The 17,053-nt window shown below is 37.0% G+C and overlaps 1 protein-coding gene across 1 annotated transcript in view; it reads left to right on the top strand.

The window, feature by feature from the left end:
• ktub (Tub domain-containing protein ktub) overlaps positions 1-17,053 on the top strand; it is a 130,448-nt gene that overhangs the window by 87,130 nt on the left and 26,265 nt on the right. The window contains exons 3-5 of the mRNA XM_068357027.1: positions 3,174-3,371; positions 15,892-16,122; positions 16,774-16,891. Of these exons, the coding sequence (XP_068213128.1) occupies positions 3,174-3,371; positions 15,892-16,122; positions 16,774-16,891 (547 nt within the window). The remainder of the gene's footprint in view (positions 1-3,173; positions 3,372-15,891; positions 16,123-16,773; positions 16,892-17,053) is intronic.

Below are 17,053 nucleotides of genomic sequence, written 5' to 3'. Positions count from 1 at the left end.
AATACACCCCTCTCCCGAAAAAGAAAAAACGAGAAATTACGATTTTTGTCTGATGACAAAAATTTGGATATAAAATCATAGTCACCCCTGAGCCCATTTTCTTTGATGTCACTGATATGAGAAAACGACTTTGAACAGTTTTTAAGGGGTAAACTATAAAAATTAGACAATTACTAATGATATTTCGTATTTTTACTATTAACATAAGGGGGGCGTTGATGACCAGGGGGGGGGGGCGGCATTATAGAGGCTGGAGATGAATTCTACACATATCACGGCCTTCTGATAGGCAAAAGGAAGACTTTTAGCAAAGAAAAAAAAATTGGCAAAAATCACCCTTGTAAGGTGGAGACAACCCTAACATCGTGCACTGCTTGGGTGGGATTAACTCGACGAACCCTCAATTCTGCCTGGAAGAAGCTGTGGCCTGATGCAGTTTCTCCCCGAGATTTCGAGGGTTTTGACCCCGAACCTGATCCCGTGGTGGGTGCAGCGCAAGACGTAGAGGAAATCGTCTCCCTTGGCAAGTCCATGGGTCTGGAGGTCGACGCAGATGACATCACGGAACTCGTCGCCGAACATCACGACGAACTTACTACAGAGGAGCTCAAGGAACTCCATGCTATGTCTGAGCACATGAGTGATGACGAGGAAGGGATCGAGGAGGTAGAACATGTGTTAGGTTCGGCGCAAATAAAAGAGATGTTAGGAAAATATCAAGACGTGGTCGACTTCATCGACAAATACCATCCAAGAAAATTGCAGGTTTGTCGTGCAGTTGCGCAGGTCGATGATGTTTGCCTAACTCATTTTCGAAACATTCTGAAAAGCCGTACCAAGCAACTTTCTATCGATAGCTTCTTTAAAAAAACTACGAAGCGAACTCGTGATGAAGAGGAAGGAAGTGGTTCAAAGAAAACGGCAACGAGTGAAGAGAAAAAAATTCAATCAATTTTAAGTGTAGAGAGTGAAAGTGATTAAAATTAATCATCAAAAAGAAAAAAAGAAAATGTAAAAAAAAAATATAAAATATAAAAATAAAAAAAAATAAATAAGCTAAGTTAGGTTAAAGTTCACTTAGTGTAAGTTAGAATAAGTTACGGTAGTGTACGTTTATCGTAGTCACCCTCTCTACCTCCTCGCCGCCCGTCCATCTCCTCTCTGCGTAGCAAGACCGACACCTGCGCTGGACTTTCTAAAGTAAAGTGACGCTAAAAACCCGTTTCTTATTTATCATTTCTTGATAATTATTCTTTTTTACATATCTATTATCTAATTTAGAGTGCATATTGTCATGTGTAATTATGTGTAGTAATTTATTAAGGAGGTATCCTAGGTTTTTGGGCTCAACGACGGATTAATCCTATTTCAATGTATTCTTATGGGAAAATTCGTTTCTACATCCGAACATTTTCTACACCCGAAGTCGGTTGTGGAACGGATTAAATTCGTATGTAGAGGTACCACTGTATTGATTTACAGCATAGACATTGACAGTAATTTTAACACACTCGCTCACTCTCTTTACACTTACGTTGAAAGCAATTTCCTAGGCTTGGCTGTATGGATGTGAGCGAGTTGGATGAGCTGTCATTGTGTATGTGTAAACATAGAAAGTGAAGAGTAACTGGCAGTCTATCCCCAGTAAAGGAAAAATAAAAAATTAAATTGTTGTTTGCTCATTTCTTTACTAAGCCGTGTAGCTTGTCTGATCTTGAAGTTTAAACTGGCTTATTAGCTCCTATTGAAATGACCATTCACTATGCATGGCTTATATATACAGCAACTCTGAACCCATTCACCAAGGGCAATCATAACAAAACAGAACAGCAACACTGTAAAATATGTATACCACATTTCTTTGTTGTTGTACAAGTGCCTGATGCATTACAAGTTTACTTCTCTTCAATATGTGATAATATTTGTTTATTATTATTATTATTATTAATTGCTAAGCTACAACACTAGTTGGAACAGCAAAATGCTATAAGCCTAGGGGCTCCAACAGGGAAAATAGCCCAGTGAGGAAAGGAAACAAGGAAAAATAAAACATTTAAAGACAGTAACATTAAAATAAATATATCTTATATAAACTATAAAAACTTTAACAAGAGAAAGAGAAATAACATAGAATAGTGTGTCTGTGTACCCTCAAGCAAGAGAACCCATGACAGTGGAAGACCATGGTACAGAGGCTATGGCACTACCCAAGGCTAGAGAACAATGGTTTGAATTTAGGGTGTCCTTCTCCTAGAAGAGCTACTTACCATAGCTTAAGAGTCCCTTCTACCCTTACCCAGAGGAAAGTAGCTACTGAACAATTACATTGCAGTAGTTAACCACTTGAGTGAATAAGAATTGTTTGGTAATCTCAGTGTTGTCAAGTGTATGAGGACAGAGGAGAATATGTAAAAAATAGGCCAGCCTATTTGGTGTGTGTAGGCAAAGGGAAAGTGAACCATAACCAGAGAGAAGGATCCAGTGTAGTACTGTCTGGCCAGTCAAAGGACCCCATAACTCGCTAGCAGTAGTATCTCAACGGGTGGCTGGTGCCCTGACCAACCTACTACAGTATATTATATCGTTGTGTGTTTACCCATTTGTGATGTCTTTGACCTAAATCAGATAATTGGCACATCTTTTGTTTAGAAAGCAAGGCAACGATGTACGTAGGTAAATCCACTAGTCGGCTCCACCATAACCTTGGGTTTAAGAGTGGTCAGACTATAGTTTATTTTCTACAGGTAAGTACCTTAACTGAATGTGTGCATGTCCAAGGTTTTCTCCATTTTCAAGAGCATTGAACATTCTCTGTGGGGACAGAGCATAGTCTCACAAGGTCTGGGTTCGTTGTGGATGTCCAAACTACCTTCATAACATGAATTCTTTTTAGTGAAAATCCTACACGTGTGCTCTTTTGTTTGCATAATTCTAGTAAAAAGAAACCATATAGATACATAGCGTTTAAGAGCTCTTCTTTTGCTTTTGATTATCTTGATATTGAAATGTTCTTATAGCTTTATGTAATATTGAAATGTACCGAGGCAAATGTTCATGACAATTGTACTGCTCCTATAGTAAAATCTCAACAATTCCCACTAATTTTTGGAAGGAAATTTATATCTTCAATACTATATCATCGGATTAGTTTTGATGGAATATAATTTCCACAGGAATCTGAAGGTTCTGGAGAAGCACCATCATCTTTAGCTGGAACTTTGGATGATGGACCAGAAATTGAGAGATTTGTATTACAGCCAGCACCAGAAGGTACTCTTATCAAATGCCGTATATCCAGAGACAGGAAGGGCATGGACAGGGGACTCTTTCCAACATACTTTTTACATATGGAAAGAGATGATGGAAAAAAGGTAAGTTTTATTGCATTACCAACATAAGTCTTTTAAAATAAGGTTTCAGCACAAAAAACTGATTACTACATTTCAAAGGTATTGTCTGTTATTTATGCAAATATTTGGTAAAAAATGAGGGTAACATGTTTTTTGTTTAAAATGTCTAATACAGCATCTGTTATATATACTTAGAGAAACTGTTTTATATTCATTAATGGCTTTCCATGACTTGACATCATGCACTCGGTACACACTTATGACAAATGAAATTTCAAAAATACTGTACTGTTTAAAACCAAGTAAAAATGGGATTTTAATAAGATCTTTTTTAAATACCGTGCTAGGTGGTATATCTTAGCAATCCACGTTTGCCAACGGTTATACTCGTATAAGTGGATATCAACTAGGAGTAATGAGAGCTTTGAATGTGGAGGAAATGCCCCCCTAAATCTTGATGAAGTCACTGGCAGCAGGGTGATTGATTGGGTTTAAGACAAAGGACTAACTGTCTCTTCGGCTTTTACTCTTGATGCCTCGAGGTTGACCTTAATAGAGTTGTTATGGACCAGCAGGGGTTACTTGCCTTAGTTCGATAGGTACTGGGCATCACAAGGAACTGGCTATCCTTTGATTTATCTAGCCAATGAATTCTCTATGGATTTAGTTAGTCATGGAAAGAGAAGATGACATAATGGCCCCCAGTCCCGCGAATAGCGGGGTGCTAAGAATCTCCTGGTTTATAAATACTAAAGAAAAACTGAAAATAGATAATTGGAATGTTAGAACCATGAATCAGATTGGGAAGTTACAGCAAGTGAAAAGTGAATTTACGAAATATAATTTGGATATCTCGGCCATAAGTGAAACACGTAAGGGGATTGGTAAGGAAACTTTAGACCAAGGCAATTTATATATCTACCCAGGAAGATTAGATGGAGTTGGAATGATGATGACACCAAGAGCAGAAAAGGCCTTAACCAAGTGGAGAGCTGTAAATAATAGATTTACAAGCAAAGTTCAAATCAAAGCAGTGCAATAGGAGAGTTATAGTTTTCTGTTCTCCAACAAATAATTCCCCTGATGAAAGGAAAGATGAATACTATGAAGAACTGCAGAGGGTAACAGATGACATTCCTGAGATAGATATGAAAATTGTGATTGGCGACTTCAATGCTAAAGTTAGAAGAAATAATCAAGGGATAGAGAATGTGATGGGTGTTGATGGTCTAGATCAGGGATGGGGAACCTGGCCTCCTGGACCATCAAGTGCGGCCTTCTACGGCCTTCAATATATGTAAAGTATGTGTAGTATATTTCTGCTTTGACACTGAATATTGTGTGTTTGAAATCATTGTACTGTATGTACACATATACAAATATGTACACACAGGCAATAGGAAAGTTGTGTTCAGTGATGTACCTCCTTTAGAATGGAAGCAATTTTTCCTTGAATTAAATGAATCTTAACTGAATACAATTAGCAGTTTCCTTGTCAGCTGCAACAGCTGTTGTAGCTGACAAGGAAAAACTGCTAGTTGCAGTGAGTGAGTGATTCAACGTATGATGGACGAGAGAGTTCCTGTTTTGTCCATCTCCTCACTGTGATCTATGTTAGTTTTAGACGAGTCAACAGATTCCAGATTTTTGACATAAGAATATTTTATTTGTGCTTTCACTGATGATTTTGATTATATGAAAATCAGCTTCCCTTAGGTAATTTTAACGCAAGGACAAGAGGAACAGACATTTTAACAACTTCAATAAGCAATGTCACAAAGGAGGACTAAATTTTACTTCCTTATTATAATAAGTTATGCACTGATAGTGTTCCAGATTTGATGGCTAGAAACTAGGGATTTATTAAACATCTAAGAGAGCAAATAATTGATTTTTTTTCAATGAAAACAGCTAAGTGTGTTTAAACAGATACAATTTTTTACTGGGATGTTGCATTTCTATGAGATGTGATTGTTTAAAAAGTACCTACTTGCCAATATGAAATACTTGAAAAGGTTTTATATATTGTTGATATTTATAAGCTATCTTTTCCAAAAGATTAATATTATTTTATTTATCACTTCAATACAAATAACCTACTTGCTTAACTAAAGTAATTTGAAAATGACATGCTTTCGATATTATTCATTTACTTACTTATGGAAGTGGAAGGTTGTTAAAAGGAGAGGAGGCAAGGAAAAGGTGGGCGGAATATTTTGAAAGTTTACTGAATGTAGAAGATAATAGGGAGGCAGATATAATTGCTGTTGCAGGTGTTGAGGTGCCGGTGATGGGAGATGAGAATGAGAGAGAGATTACAAAAGAGGAAGTGAGGAGAGCACTAGATGAAACGAGAGTAGGAAAAGCATCTGGTATGGATGGTGTGAGAGCTGAGATGTTGAAGGAAGGGGGTGTGACTGTACTTGAATGGTTGGTGAGATTGTTTAATATGTGTTTTGTGTTGTCAATGGTAACATTAGATTGGGTTTGTGCATGTATTGTACCACTATATAAGGGTAAGGGAGATGTGCATGAGTGTTGTAATTCAAGAGGTATTAGTATGTTGAGTGTAGTTGGAAAAGTGTATGGTAGAGTAATGATTAATAGGATTAAGGATAAAACAGAGAATGCAATCTTAGAAGTACAGGGTGGTTTTAGAAGAGGTAGGGGTTGTATGAATCAGATTTTTACAGTTAGGCAGATATGCGAGAAATATTTAGCAAAAGGTAAGGAGGTGTATGTTGCGTTTATGGATCTGGAGAAAGCATATGATAGAGTTGATAGGGAAGCAATGTGGAATGTGATGAGGTTATATGGAGTTGGTGGAAGGTTGTTGCAAGTAGTAAAAAGTTTCTACAAAGGTAGTAAAGCATGTGTTAGAATAGGAAATGAAGTGAGTGATTGGTTTCCGGTGAGAGTGGGGCTGAGACAGGGATGTGTGATGTTGCTGTGGTTGTTTAACTTGTATGTTGATGGAGTGGTGAGAGAGGTGAATGCTCGATTGCTTGGACGAGGATTAAAACTGGTAGACGAGAATGACCATGAATGGGAAGTAAATCAGTTGTTGTTTGCGGATGATACTGTACTGGTTGCAGACACAGAAGAGAAGCTTGACCGACTAGTGACAGAATTTGGAAGGGTGTGTGAGAGAAGGAAGTTGAGAGTTAATGTGGGTAAGAGTAAGGTTATGAGATGTACGAGAAGGGAAGGTGGTGCAAGGTGAATGTCATGTTGAATGGAGAGTTACTTGAGGAGGTGGATCAGTTTAAGTACTTGGGGTCTGTTGTTGCAGCAAATGGTGGAGTGGAAGCAGATGTACATCAGAGAGTGAATGAAGGTTGCAAAGTATTGGGGGCAATTAAGGGAGTAGTAAAAATAGAGGGTTGGGCATGAATGTAAAGAGAGTTCTATATGAGAAAGTGATTGTACCAACTGTGATATATGGATCGGAGTTGTGGGGAATGAAAGTGATGGAGAGACAGAAATTGAATGTGTTTGAGATGAAGTGTCTAAGGAGTATGGCTGGTGTATCTCGAGTAGATAGGGTTAGGAACGAAGTGGTGAGGATGAGAACGGGTGTAAGAAATGAGTTAGCAGCTAGAGTGGATATGAATGTGTTGAGGTGGTTTGGCCATGTTGAGAGAATGGAAAATGTCTGTCTGCTAAAGAAGGTGATGAATGCAAGAGTTGATGGGAGAAGCACAAGAGGAAGGCCAAGGTTTGGTTGGATGGATGGATGGAGTGAAGAAAGCTCTGGGTGATAGGAGGATAGATGTGAGAGAGGCAAGAGAGCGTGCTAGAAATAGGAATGAATGGCGAGCGATTGTGACGCAGTTCCGGTAGGCCCTGCTGCTTCCTCTGGTGCCTTAGATGACCGCGGAGGTAGCAGCAGTAGGGGATTCAGCATTATGAAGCTTCATCTGTGGTGGATAACGGGGGAGGGTGGGATGTGGCACCCTAGCAGTATCAGCTGAACTCGGTTGAGTCCCTTGTCAGGCTGCGAGGAACGTAGAGAGTAGAGGTCCCCTTTTTGTTTTGTTTCATTTGTTGATGTCGGCTACCCCCCAAAATTTGGGGAAGTGCCTCGGTATATGTATGTATGTACTTACGGTAGTTTGAAAACTACCCAAACTTGAATGAAATATTTTAAAATTTAGTTTTCAATATAATTCATTTAATGATTACTTTCATAAAAAGTACTTAATTCAGATATTTGAAATTGTAATGCTTTAAATTTTTATAAACCTGTCACTCTTTCTTTAGATTACTAATAAATGACTTGGAGGATAAAAAAACCAACAAAATTCTATGTGGCCTTAAGGAGCATTGAGGAATTGCAAGATGGCCTTCATCCAAAAAAGGGTTCCCTACTCCTGGTCTAGACGAAGTTGCAAATGAAAATGGAACTCATTTCATAAGTTTCTGTTCAGCAAACAATTTTGTCATTGGAGGTACTCTTTTTCAACAAGAACATCCACAAGTATACATGAACTTCACCATGTGGCAATTACAAAAATCAGGTAGATCACATTGCTATTAATAAAGAGAAGGAGTACTCTGAGAAATGTAAGATGCTATAGAGGTGCAGATATTGGTAGTGATCACCAGATCGTCATTACCACCCTTAAATTAAAACTGAAAGCACCCAACAGAAAGATTGACAGAATACCGAGGTTTGATACAACAGCTTTTAGAAGAAGAGCACAGAGAAACATTTGTAATTGAATGTAGGTTGCAGTCTTAGTGAGATGAAGAACAGACAATTAATGAAGAATGGTGTGACATTAACAACCTATATCAGTCACCTGGTAGTGAAGTTTTGGGAAACACAGTTACAAGGAGCAAGCCATGGATATCGAATGATACTTTGGATAATATAAAAAGGAGACAAAGACAGAAATTGATTGTTGAAAGTTTTTGAGGAAGTAATAAAAATTACAAGGTAGAGCATGATAAGTATTCCAGCATTGATAGTGAGGTCAAAAGAAAAGCCAGGAATGACAGGAGAGAATATTTAGACAGTAAATCAGCTGAGGCCGACAAAGCTATGACTTCAAGAAGTGGCTATGGTGTGAAAATTGCTCATAGAATTATTAATGAATTCTCAACTTAGGCAAAGAAGAAGCATTTAGCCATCAAAAAGAGAGATGGCTCTGTTATAGCAACAGAAGATGAAGAAAGACAACGTTGGATGGAACACTTTAGTGAGGTTATGAATAGGAGATATGAAGGGAATAATTTGATTGATATACCTGAAGCTGATGAAGACCTTGATGTTCCCATGAATGAATTCAGTGTGTTTGAAGTCAAAGCTATCCTAAAAAAAAAAAAAAAAAAAAAAAAAAACGAGATGGAAAGACCAGGATATGATGGAATAACTGCAGAGATAATACAGGCTAAAAATGAAGTGACTCCCAGACAACTTACAAGATTATTTTGTAGAATGTAGTATTAAGAGGCAAAACTTGATGAATGGGGGTTAGGAGTGTTGGTGAATATAGCAAAAAAAAAAAGGAGACCTGACTAATTGCAATAATTACAGAGGCATAACACTTATGTCAATTGTTATGAAAACATATAACATGCTTATTCTAAAGAGACTGAAAAGAAAGATTGGTGAAAAGCTGAGAGATGAACAAGCAGGATTTAGAAAAGTTAGAAGTTGCACTGACCAAATTTTCATTTTGAGACGTACAGAAATACGTAGAATATAGAAACTCCCTTTTTGATGGTATTTGTGGACTATGAAAAAGTCGGATAGTGTGCACCGGCCAATTTTGTGGAGTCCTGTATTATTATGGAATTCCTCTCAAATATGTAAATTGGATTAAGTCTGTTCATGAGCATAGCAAGTGCAAAGTTAATGTTAATGGAGTCTTATCAAATGAATTTTCAATTAACAGCGGAGTACACAAGGGAATGTGTTGTCACCTATGTTGTTTATCCTCCTTATGGATTTTGTAATGCATAGAACAGGTAAAGAGATGGTGGAGAAGGATTGGACTGGATTGGTGATAGGAATTTAGCAGACCTAGAGTATGCTGATGATGCTGTCTTTTTAGCAGAACATCACAGGATTTGCAATACCTGCTTACCAGAATGCATGAAATATCACATGAGGTGGGGCTGGTGATAAATGGAAGAAAGCCAGAGATGATGAGAACGGAGTATGCAATGGAAGATGAAATGTCATTGGAAGGAGAAAGGACTAATGAGGTAGAATCATTTAAGTATTTAGGAATTATGATCTCCAATACAGGGTCTTTGGAATAGTGAAAGATTGAAAAAACCAAATCAGACAATGGCTAAGTTAAGTAAAATTAGGAAATCAAATCGCCTGAAATTACAAATCGAAATCAGACTATATATCAGTTTATTGAGATCGGTGTTACTTCATGGACATGAGTCATGGTATGACAATGAAACTATCTCCAATAGGTTTAGTAGATTTGAAAACAAATCCCTCAGAAGGATATTGGGAGTTGAATGGCAGGACAGGATTAGAAATGAAACTATAAGAGCGATTACTTTAGTGCTGTATGTGGATGAGATCATGATGAGGGGGGTAGATGGAGATGGGTTGGGCATGCTTTTCGCACTCCCCAAGAGAGATTAGTTCACCAAACGTTCAGCTGGGCTCCACAAGGCACTAGAAGAGTTGAAAGACCCAGGCCTACAGTACATGGCTGAGGACTTTGAAGCGCGAAGTAGGAGAGGATGAATGGAGAAGTATTGAATTGAAAGCTCAAGATAGAGACGAGTGGCGAAATCTAACCGAGGCCCTTTGCGTCAGTAGGCGTAGGAGGAGACAATGATGATTTGAATATTTGGTATGTCGTGCTTTATTATCAAAGTTCATGTTTTCCAACCTCGACAAAACTCTTCTTTTCACCCCCCCCCTTCTTCTTCTCCCCTGATCCCCAGTAGACCCGATAGATGCCACAGGGATAACATCCCCACAGACCTATAAATATCAAGAACTTCATATGATTGGAGTTTTCCTAGATCTAAAAAAAGAAATCTCTTGGTATCACTAGAATTGGGGAAGAGGGAGGGAAACATATGACTGGCTGGTAATTGCTATACTGTATATATAATACAGTAGTAAGTTTTATTAGATATTGGTTTATTCAAATGAATATTACCTGGTAGTCATTATGCTGACTCCCACACACTATTGGAGTTTGGTATATGATTTAGAGATAAAATATATCTAAATTTAAAATAAATCACTCAAACCAACTGGATACATCTTCTTGTTTCCAGTTTACCTTCTAGAATGCTTAGTCATTTTTAATGCTTTACAATCCATAAAGCTAAAAACCTCCATTTAGTATTTTATCAAAACTTCTATCGAACCACCAAGTAGTTTTCACTCTTAGAGAAAACTATGCTTTGCCCTCCATAATTGTAAGCTCACCGTAAATGAAATAACTCAGGCATCATCATGCATTGTTTTATTCTAGAGCCCAAACATCATGAGTACAGAATTAGATTTGGTTGAATAATGTTTCTTAAAATTTATTTGGTACTGCACAAAACTGTAATTACACCTTTAATCCTTATGTATGTAAGCTGAACATAGCGCTTGATCCAGAAATGTAAGTCGATAAGTGGATTATGTACCAAAGATAATGACCTGTTCTTTCTCGGATTCCAACTGCTTTAGGCAGCCTGGATTCTAGTAACTGAAGGCATTGATAAAGAGGGTTCTTAAAAGCTCCAATGTATCCCCTAAATCTACCTCCTTAAATTTTTTATTCTTTGGCCTTGACACTATATTACTAAGAGTAGAAGACGCTTAAGGGAAATGAGAGGTTTTACTTTTAGAAGTCAAAGCCAGTCTGTATGTGTGATTGCTTATAACTATCTTATGCTAATATCTCCTCTACAACACTAGTGATTATACCTAAATTCATAATGGGCCCTAAAATGGGATATGAAATTAGAGAGCGCTTCTTATCATTTGGGACTGCCTGAATCAGAGAACAACATTACTGTTCCTCTTGTGTGTACCATTCAATACTATTTTCTCTAAAGAGCACAAGAAACCCAAATCAAGATATAAGATCTGGGTGACACATTGTAATAAGAGTAAATAAAATGCTTACCAGTGAGTCTGCGAAAAACAGAATTTCCACCAAAATACCTATGCACAAAATCAAGAATTTTAACCTTCTCAATTTACATAGTCACCTGTTTTTTTTATTACCAAGTCTCAAGAAATCTGAACATAGTATTTTAGCCCTGCATCAGAGAGAAAACTGGTAATAAACTATATTAATAATTACAGCTTGTAGAGGTATATCATGATTGTTTGATCCAGAAAGACTTATCAAAGATATGGAGTAATGCATCTGCTGACTAGACCCTTTTACCTTTTATTTCTATTGCATTTGACAGGAGTTTGATTAAAATGTTCAGTTTTGCCCTTATTTTTTCTCTAACTTGGGCCCTTTAATACCTAAAATACATATGGAAAATAAAAATAAAATCTTAAATTACAGTGTAATCTTATACTGGATTAAATTGCAAAAACTCTTTCTTGAATTTAACCCCCTGAAGGAAACATGATTTTGTCTTTGGTATAAGTTATCATAAGAAATTCACTTGATAAACAGATGTCTCCCTTACACAGTATTAAATATTCATAAAAAAAAAATTAGGGAAGTATTTGCCTTCTTGAAATCATGAGTACTAATTTGCACTGGTGAAAAATACTCTACCTTATTCAAATGGATCAAACAACTGTCTGTCTTTAGTTTAGAAGGATTCCTAGAATATGTGAGGGGTTATGGTCTGCTACTTCCACATGGGATGGATCGATAAGATTTGGGGCAATTTGAAATTCACAGTTGAGTGCCTAGTTTAAAGATAGTCAAGAAACTGAGAAATGCATTTGCTATCTTGACCCTTTGTATCTTAGATTTAGATTGTATAAGATATGAACTGGAATCCATTACCTTGACATCCTTTATGTCGCTATAACTTGTTCGATCAAGTTGAGTATTCACAGCAAAGGGCCTCATGTTTAGAGAGCCTGAAGTATATCCATTCATTATATAGAAGTCCACACTATAATATATATGCCAGGACTGCAATCTTTTAATCCTATCTTTCTCTTATGATTTAGAACTTTTTTAAATCTGAAAACAATCTCTGGAACATTTGTCATGATTAATATATCCTCTAAATATCTCATTCACTAACCTATAGAAAAGATCTTTAGTCACCCCACCTGGATACCATGAATTTCGTGAGTCTTCTATTGTCATTGACTAGGGGCTCCAGCAAATCCATCATAATCTGTTTATAGTTAGAGTAAGCAACTGACCAATTTATGTGGCGAACCTCTTTGACTAACTTGGTAGCCAAAGACTGCTACTGTCTTGTCCTACATTAGGAGCTACTTGGCATCTTAATGCAACAATTGTCATCCCGAACAGGTACTGTTATAGGCTTATTAAAAATCTGGGTGGTTTGTAATTGGTACAGTATATAATTTCTAATGGAAATACTGGAGATTTGCTAGTGGCTAAGCCTACGTTTTACCAGGCTTACTGCCATTCAAAACACGATTCAACCATCCAACTTTCTCTGAAGTTTTGAATATTTTTTTCTAAAAATTGTCTTCCTGTCCACTGGAACCACACAGTAATACCTTGGTACTGTATTCGACTATAATTCGAATATTAGCATGACATATAAGGATAAAAAAAGTGGTGTAGTTATGTAGTTTTTACACAAATGGTAAATACAATAACACAACTCTCAATAAACATGAAAACTTTAGAAGTCATTTTAACACAAGAAAACTTACCTTTTGGTTGTGAGATAACAGCGTAATAGGATGGCAGTGTGGGGAGGAAGGGAAGAGTTATTGCTGGGGGGGGGGGGGAAATCCGCTTCCAAAAATCCTCTAGTAATTGAGGTTTGGGTTTTTCACCCTTTTCTGTTGCATTGGACAGGTTTTTCTTTCATTAAAACTTATCCAATATTTGTTGCTTTTGCCTTTTTTTGCAGAATCTTTGGTAATGAGAGTGTACTGCATGTTTTATACACGCTCGTACACTAACAGTTTTGCTTTTTATCTTACCACTCGCTCTTCCCTGTACTGTTAATAAACCAACCTGTAAACCTGATAGCTCATGTTAAATTTTATTTGAATTTTTGTGACTTTCTTGCTCGCAAGTCATTGTATTTAAGCTTGATATCTGTTTAATGGAGGTTCAGTTGCATTCACCCTGCCTCTCGGTTACGACCTAACGGCTCTCGCGCACAATTGGTGATTCATTAATGACTCTCTCCTGCTATACATCCTCACTGCTGTGTCGTACTGTTTGATGACGCCGCCCACTGAACCTGACTCTTCCACACGCGAAACGCCTCGGTGAAATTGCCGCCCTTTGCCATCAAGGTGGTGTCTGCCTGGTTCCAGTGTGCTGAAGTCCAGTTTGGCATCAAGACCATGACTCACTCAAGTAGTAAAGTAGACTGTCCTCACAGCAATCGCCGTGGACATGTTCTCAGAAATCTCTGATTGGCTTTGCAAACAAGAGGGGACACCCCAATAGCGTACAATGCCCTCTAAACATAACTCCTGGAGCAGTACTCGCCATCGCCAGCCGTCTGTATAGCCAAGCTTTTTCGGCTTTCTCAACAACCGTTGGTGGACCAAAAGCCTTTGCTCACCCTCGGGAAATGACCAGTACTGCTCGCCTGCAACCTGCCACAGACAGCTCTCCTTGTGAAGTGAATCTACTTCATGCCCTTTGGATACGACGCCTACCTGAACCTGTACGTGCTGCCATCCCCACTGTCAATATTTTGCCCATGAAGGACCTGATGACCAAAGTCGACACCCTTATGGACAGGCACTTCACCACCTTTAAGACCATCAACGCTTCCATTCCTGATGAAGAGGACAACTATTCAACATAGACCGAAGCTTGAACTTCCCCCCACTTACCATAGGTTTCTAGCACCTTTTCACAAATAAATGCCTCGCTAATCCTTTCGCCTCGTAACTGTTTCCCAGTTATAAAAATAGGTAACAACTGCAACTCCTCAAGCATCTGAGGCCTTTGCTTTGTCAAAGTAGTCACTCCTTCAGCAACATTAGCTCCCTTTATTATTTCTTTATTCTTTAAAATTGCCGATATCGTCGACTTAGCCATAGATTATTCGAGAGGAAGATCCAAAACTCATTCCCTTTTCATGCTTGGGAATTATTTCCTTTTTAGTACAATAGTAGTTCGCACGGTTTTCCTTTTTAATTGACCACTTTCACTCATTTTTCTTTTGACCCATTTAAGTGCTAATGAAACAAAATGAATAAAAAAAGGATGCAAAACAAAGGTATAGCACAGGGTAACACAAAAAATGAGGCAGAGCGTATGTTTATGTTCGTCCGAAACAACGGCCAACACGTAATTGATGGCGTTCAGCTTGACGGACTTTTACTCAAACTGGTCGAGTACTGAATATTTGAGTACGGGTATTTTTCACTCTTAACTTTTTGGTCAAAAACCGATTTGGAGACATTCGAATACTGAGGTTCTTCTATAGGTATAAAGTGGTCAATCTTAACCTTGGTGATTTCAGGAGGGGGATATTTTATTTTTTTAATCATCGAAAACTCGCACTACATAGATATAAGTGTTGTGACCTAGAAGTAAATATCAAAACAAATTTCATTATTAAAATCAAGTTTTTACAAACTTCCAAGAATATTTATCAAATAAAAGTTACAAAGTAACTAATCCACTAACAAGTATACAGTATTGCCAAAATAGAGATTACAGAGTAACTTATCCAAATTAAAACTAGAGATCAAGTCAGATAATTATGATAACTGTGAATGTAATCAATTGACTCCCTTCTAAACTGTTTTACTGATGCTATCCCACATTTTACACAACTCCTTACAATAAGATGCCTTATGAGATGCCTTACAAAATTATGAAACTACAGTCCTTTAGTTGTTTTGTAAATACAAACCCCTTATCTACTACTCAAGAATGCCATTGTCCAGCAAACTTAATTAGTTTGCAGCAAGTTTGCAAATGATGCTATAATATACACAATTTAACATGTAGAAAGAATTAATCATTGTACATGTAAAATACTTGTTCTTAAACTAAAGTCAAACATTCAACAACACCTAACAGACTGGACAACCAAGAAACATAATGACAGGTTATATTTTGCTTGTGTAATGTTGTCATGATGAAGATTGTGATCTTTTGACATTCCCCTCTTGCAACTCCTGTAGGGGGTTAGTGCTTACAATGTGCACTGTATTACTAAAAGATCTTATTCATGTACCCTTTGACCCATTTATATTTTTTGCTTTCAATTTTGCCTTTGTTCTAGATATCTCTCTACCCTCTTGGATGTCTTTAGTTTTCCTTCAGTAGTACAACAAAGGGTTTTCCCCTAGTTGCACTGGGGCACATAAGCAAAATTAATAACTCCAATCTAGTATATCCTTTTTAGCAAGCTGTGTTATTACAGTATTACAGTTATAGTTTTATTCCAGGTCTTTCTCTTAGCTGGTCGGAAACGAAAGAAGTCTGCCACGTCCAATTACCTAATTTCAGCAGATCCAACAGATTTGTCACGAGGTGGTGAATCTTTTTGTGGAAAACTAAGATCAAATTTATTAGGAACGCAATTCACGATATATGATGGAGGAGAAGGAAAAAAGAAACTGGGTTCTACTACCACAGAAAAGCCAAGTTCTCGGCAAGAACTATCAGCTGTAGTTTATGTAAGTATGAATATCTTATTGGGATGAAGTAAAATTCTGTTCATTAATACGAAACACTAATTTTACAAAGTTTTATTCAAAATTATGTATTTTTTAACCACATTCATTACAAATTTTATTAGTACTTTTCATTCATAAAAGACTCCATTATATTTTCTGTGCTTCCAGATAATCATTATTGGTTCACTGATATATATACTGTACACCAAGACATGGTTTAGGAATGTTTATTAGTTTAGAGATAATTATAATTAACAAATTTGATTGAAATTATTATTATCAGAACTAGTGTTTTTATATTGTTCTAAATTGATGATCTGGTCTTGAAATCTAGTACATAATGGAAAACTTACATAGGAAATTTAAATACGACTTTATACTTTATACACTTAATTTGTCCAGGCCATGAAAAACTTCAACTTTTATGAAAAGATGCTGCTTGGTGAAGAAAACTTTATACTACTCTAAACATATTTCATATACAGTTAAAGAATGCTAGAGGAACAAAGAAATTCTGGTGCATATCAGAAAATTTTAATAAGCAAAATAGGTGGTAATGAGGTACAACAATCTATCGAAAGAGACTGATCTTAACCATATTTTTTCGGTTTTTTGTTGAGCAAGATTATTAACTTGAACTATTTATTCCAGGAAACAAATGTATTAGGCTTCAAAGGTCCAAGGAAGATGACCGTAATACTACCAGGAATGACAGCCGACCACCAAAGAGTAGAATTCCGACCAAGTGTAGAACATGACAGTCTTTTAGGTAAATCAATTTTACTTTCAGCTTATTGTCATCATTATTTTAAAGACTAAAAAAGGGAGCAGGTTTAGACATATTTTTTTTATTACTCAGGAAAATAAAATTACAGGATAAAAGTTACACGGGAAAATTACAGTAATTTCACATCTAACCATCTAAACATAA

The sequence above is a fragment of the Palaemon carinicauda genome, chromosome 33 (assembly GCF_036898095.1).
Source record: "Palaemon carinicauda isolate YSFRI2023 chromosome 33, ASM3689809v2, whole genome shotgun sequence".
Classification (NCBI taxonomy): domain Eukaryota; kingdom Metazoa; phylum Arthropoda; class Malacostraca; order Decapoda; family Palaemonidae; genus Palaemon; species Palaemon carinicauda.
Note: the sequence above shows the minus strand (reverse complement) of the source record. Positions and strands in the feature narration are given on the sequence as shown.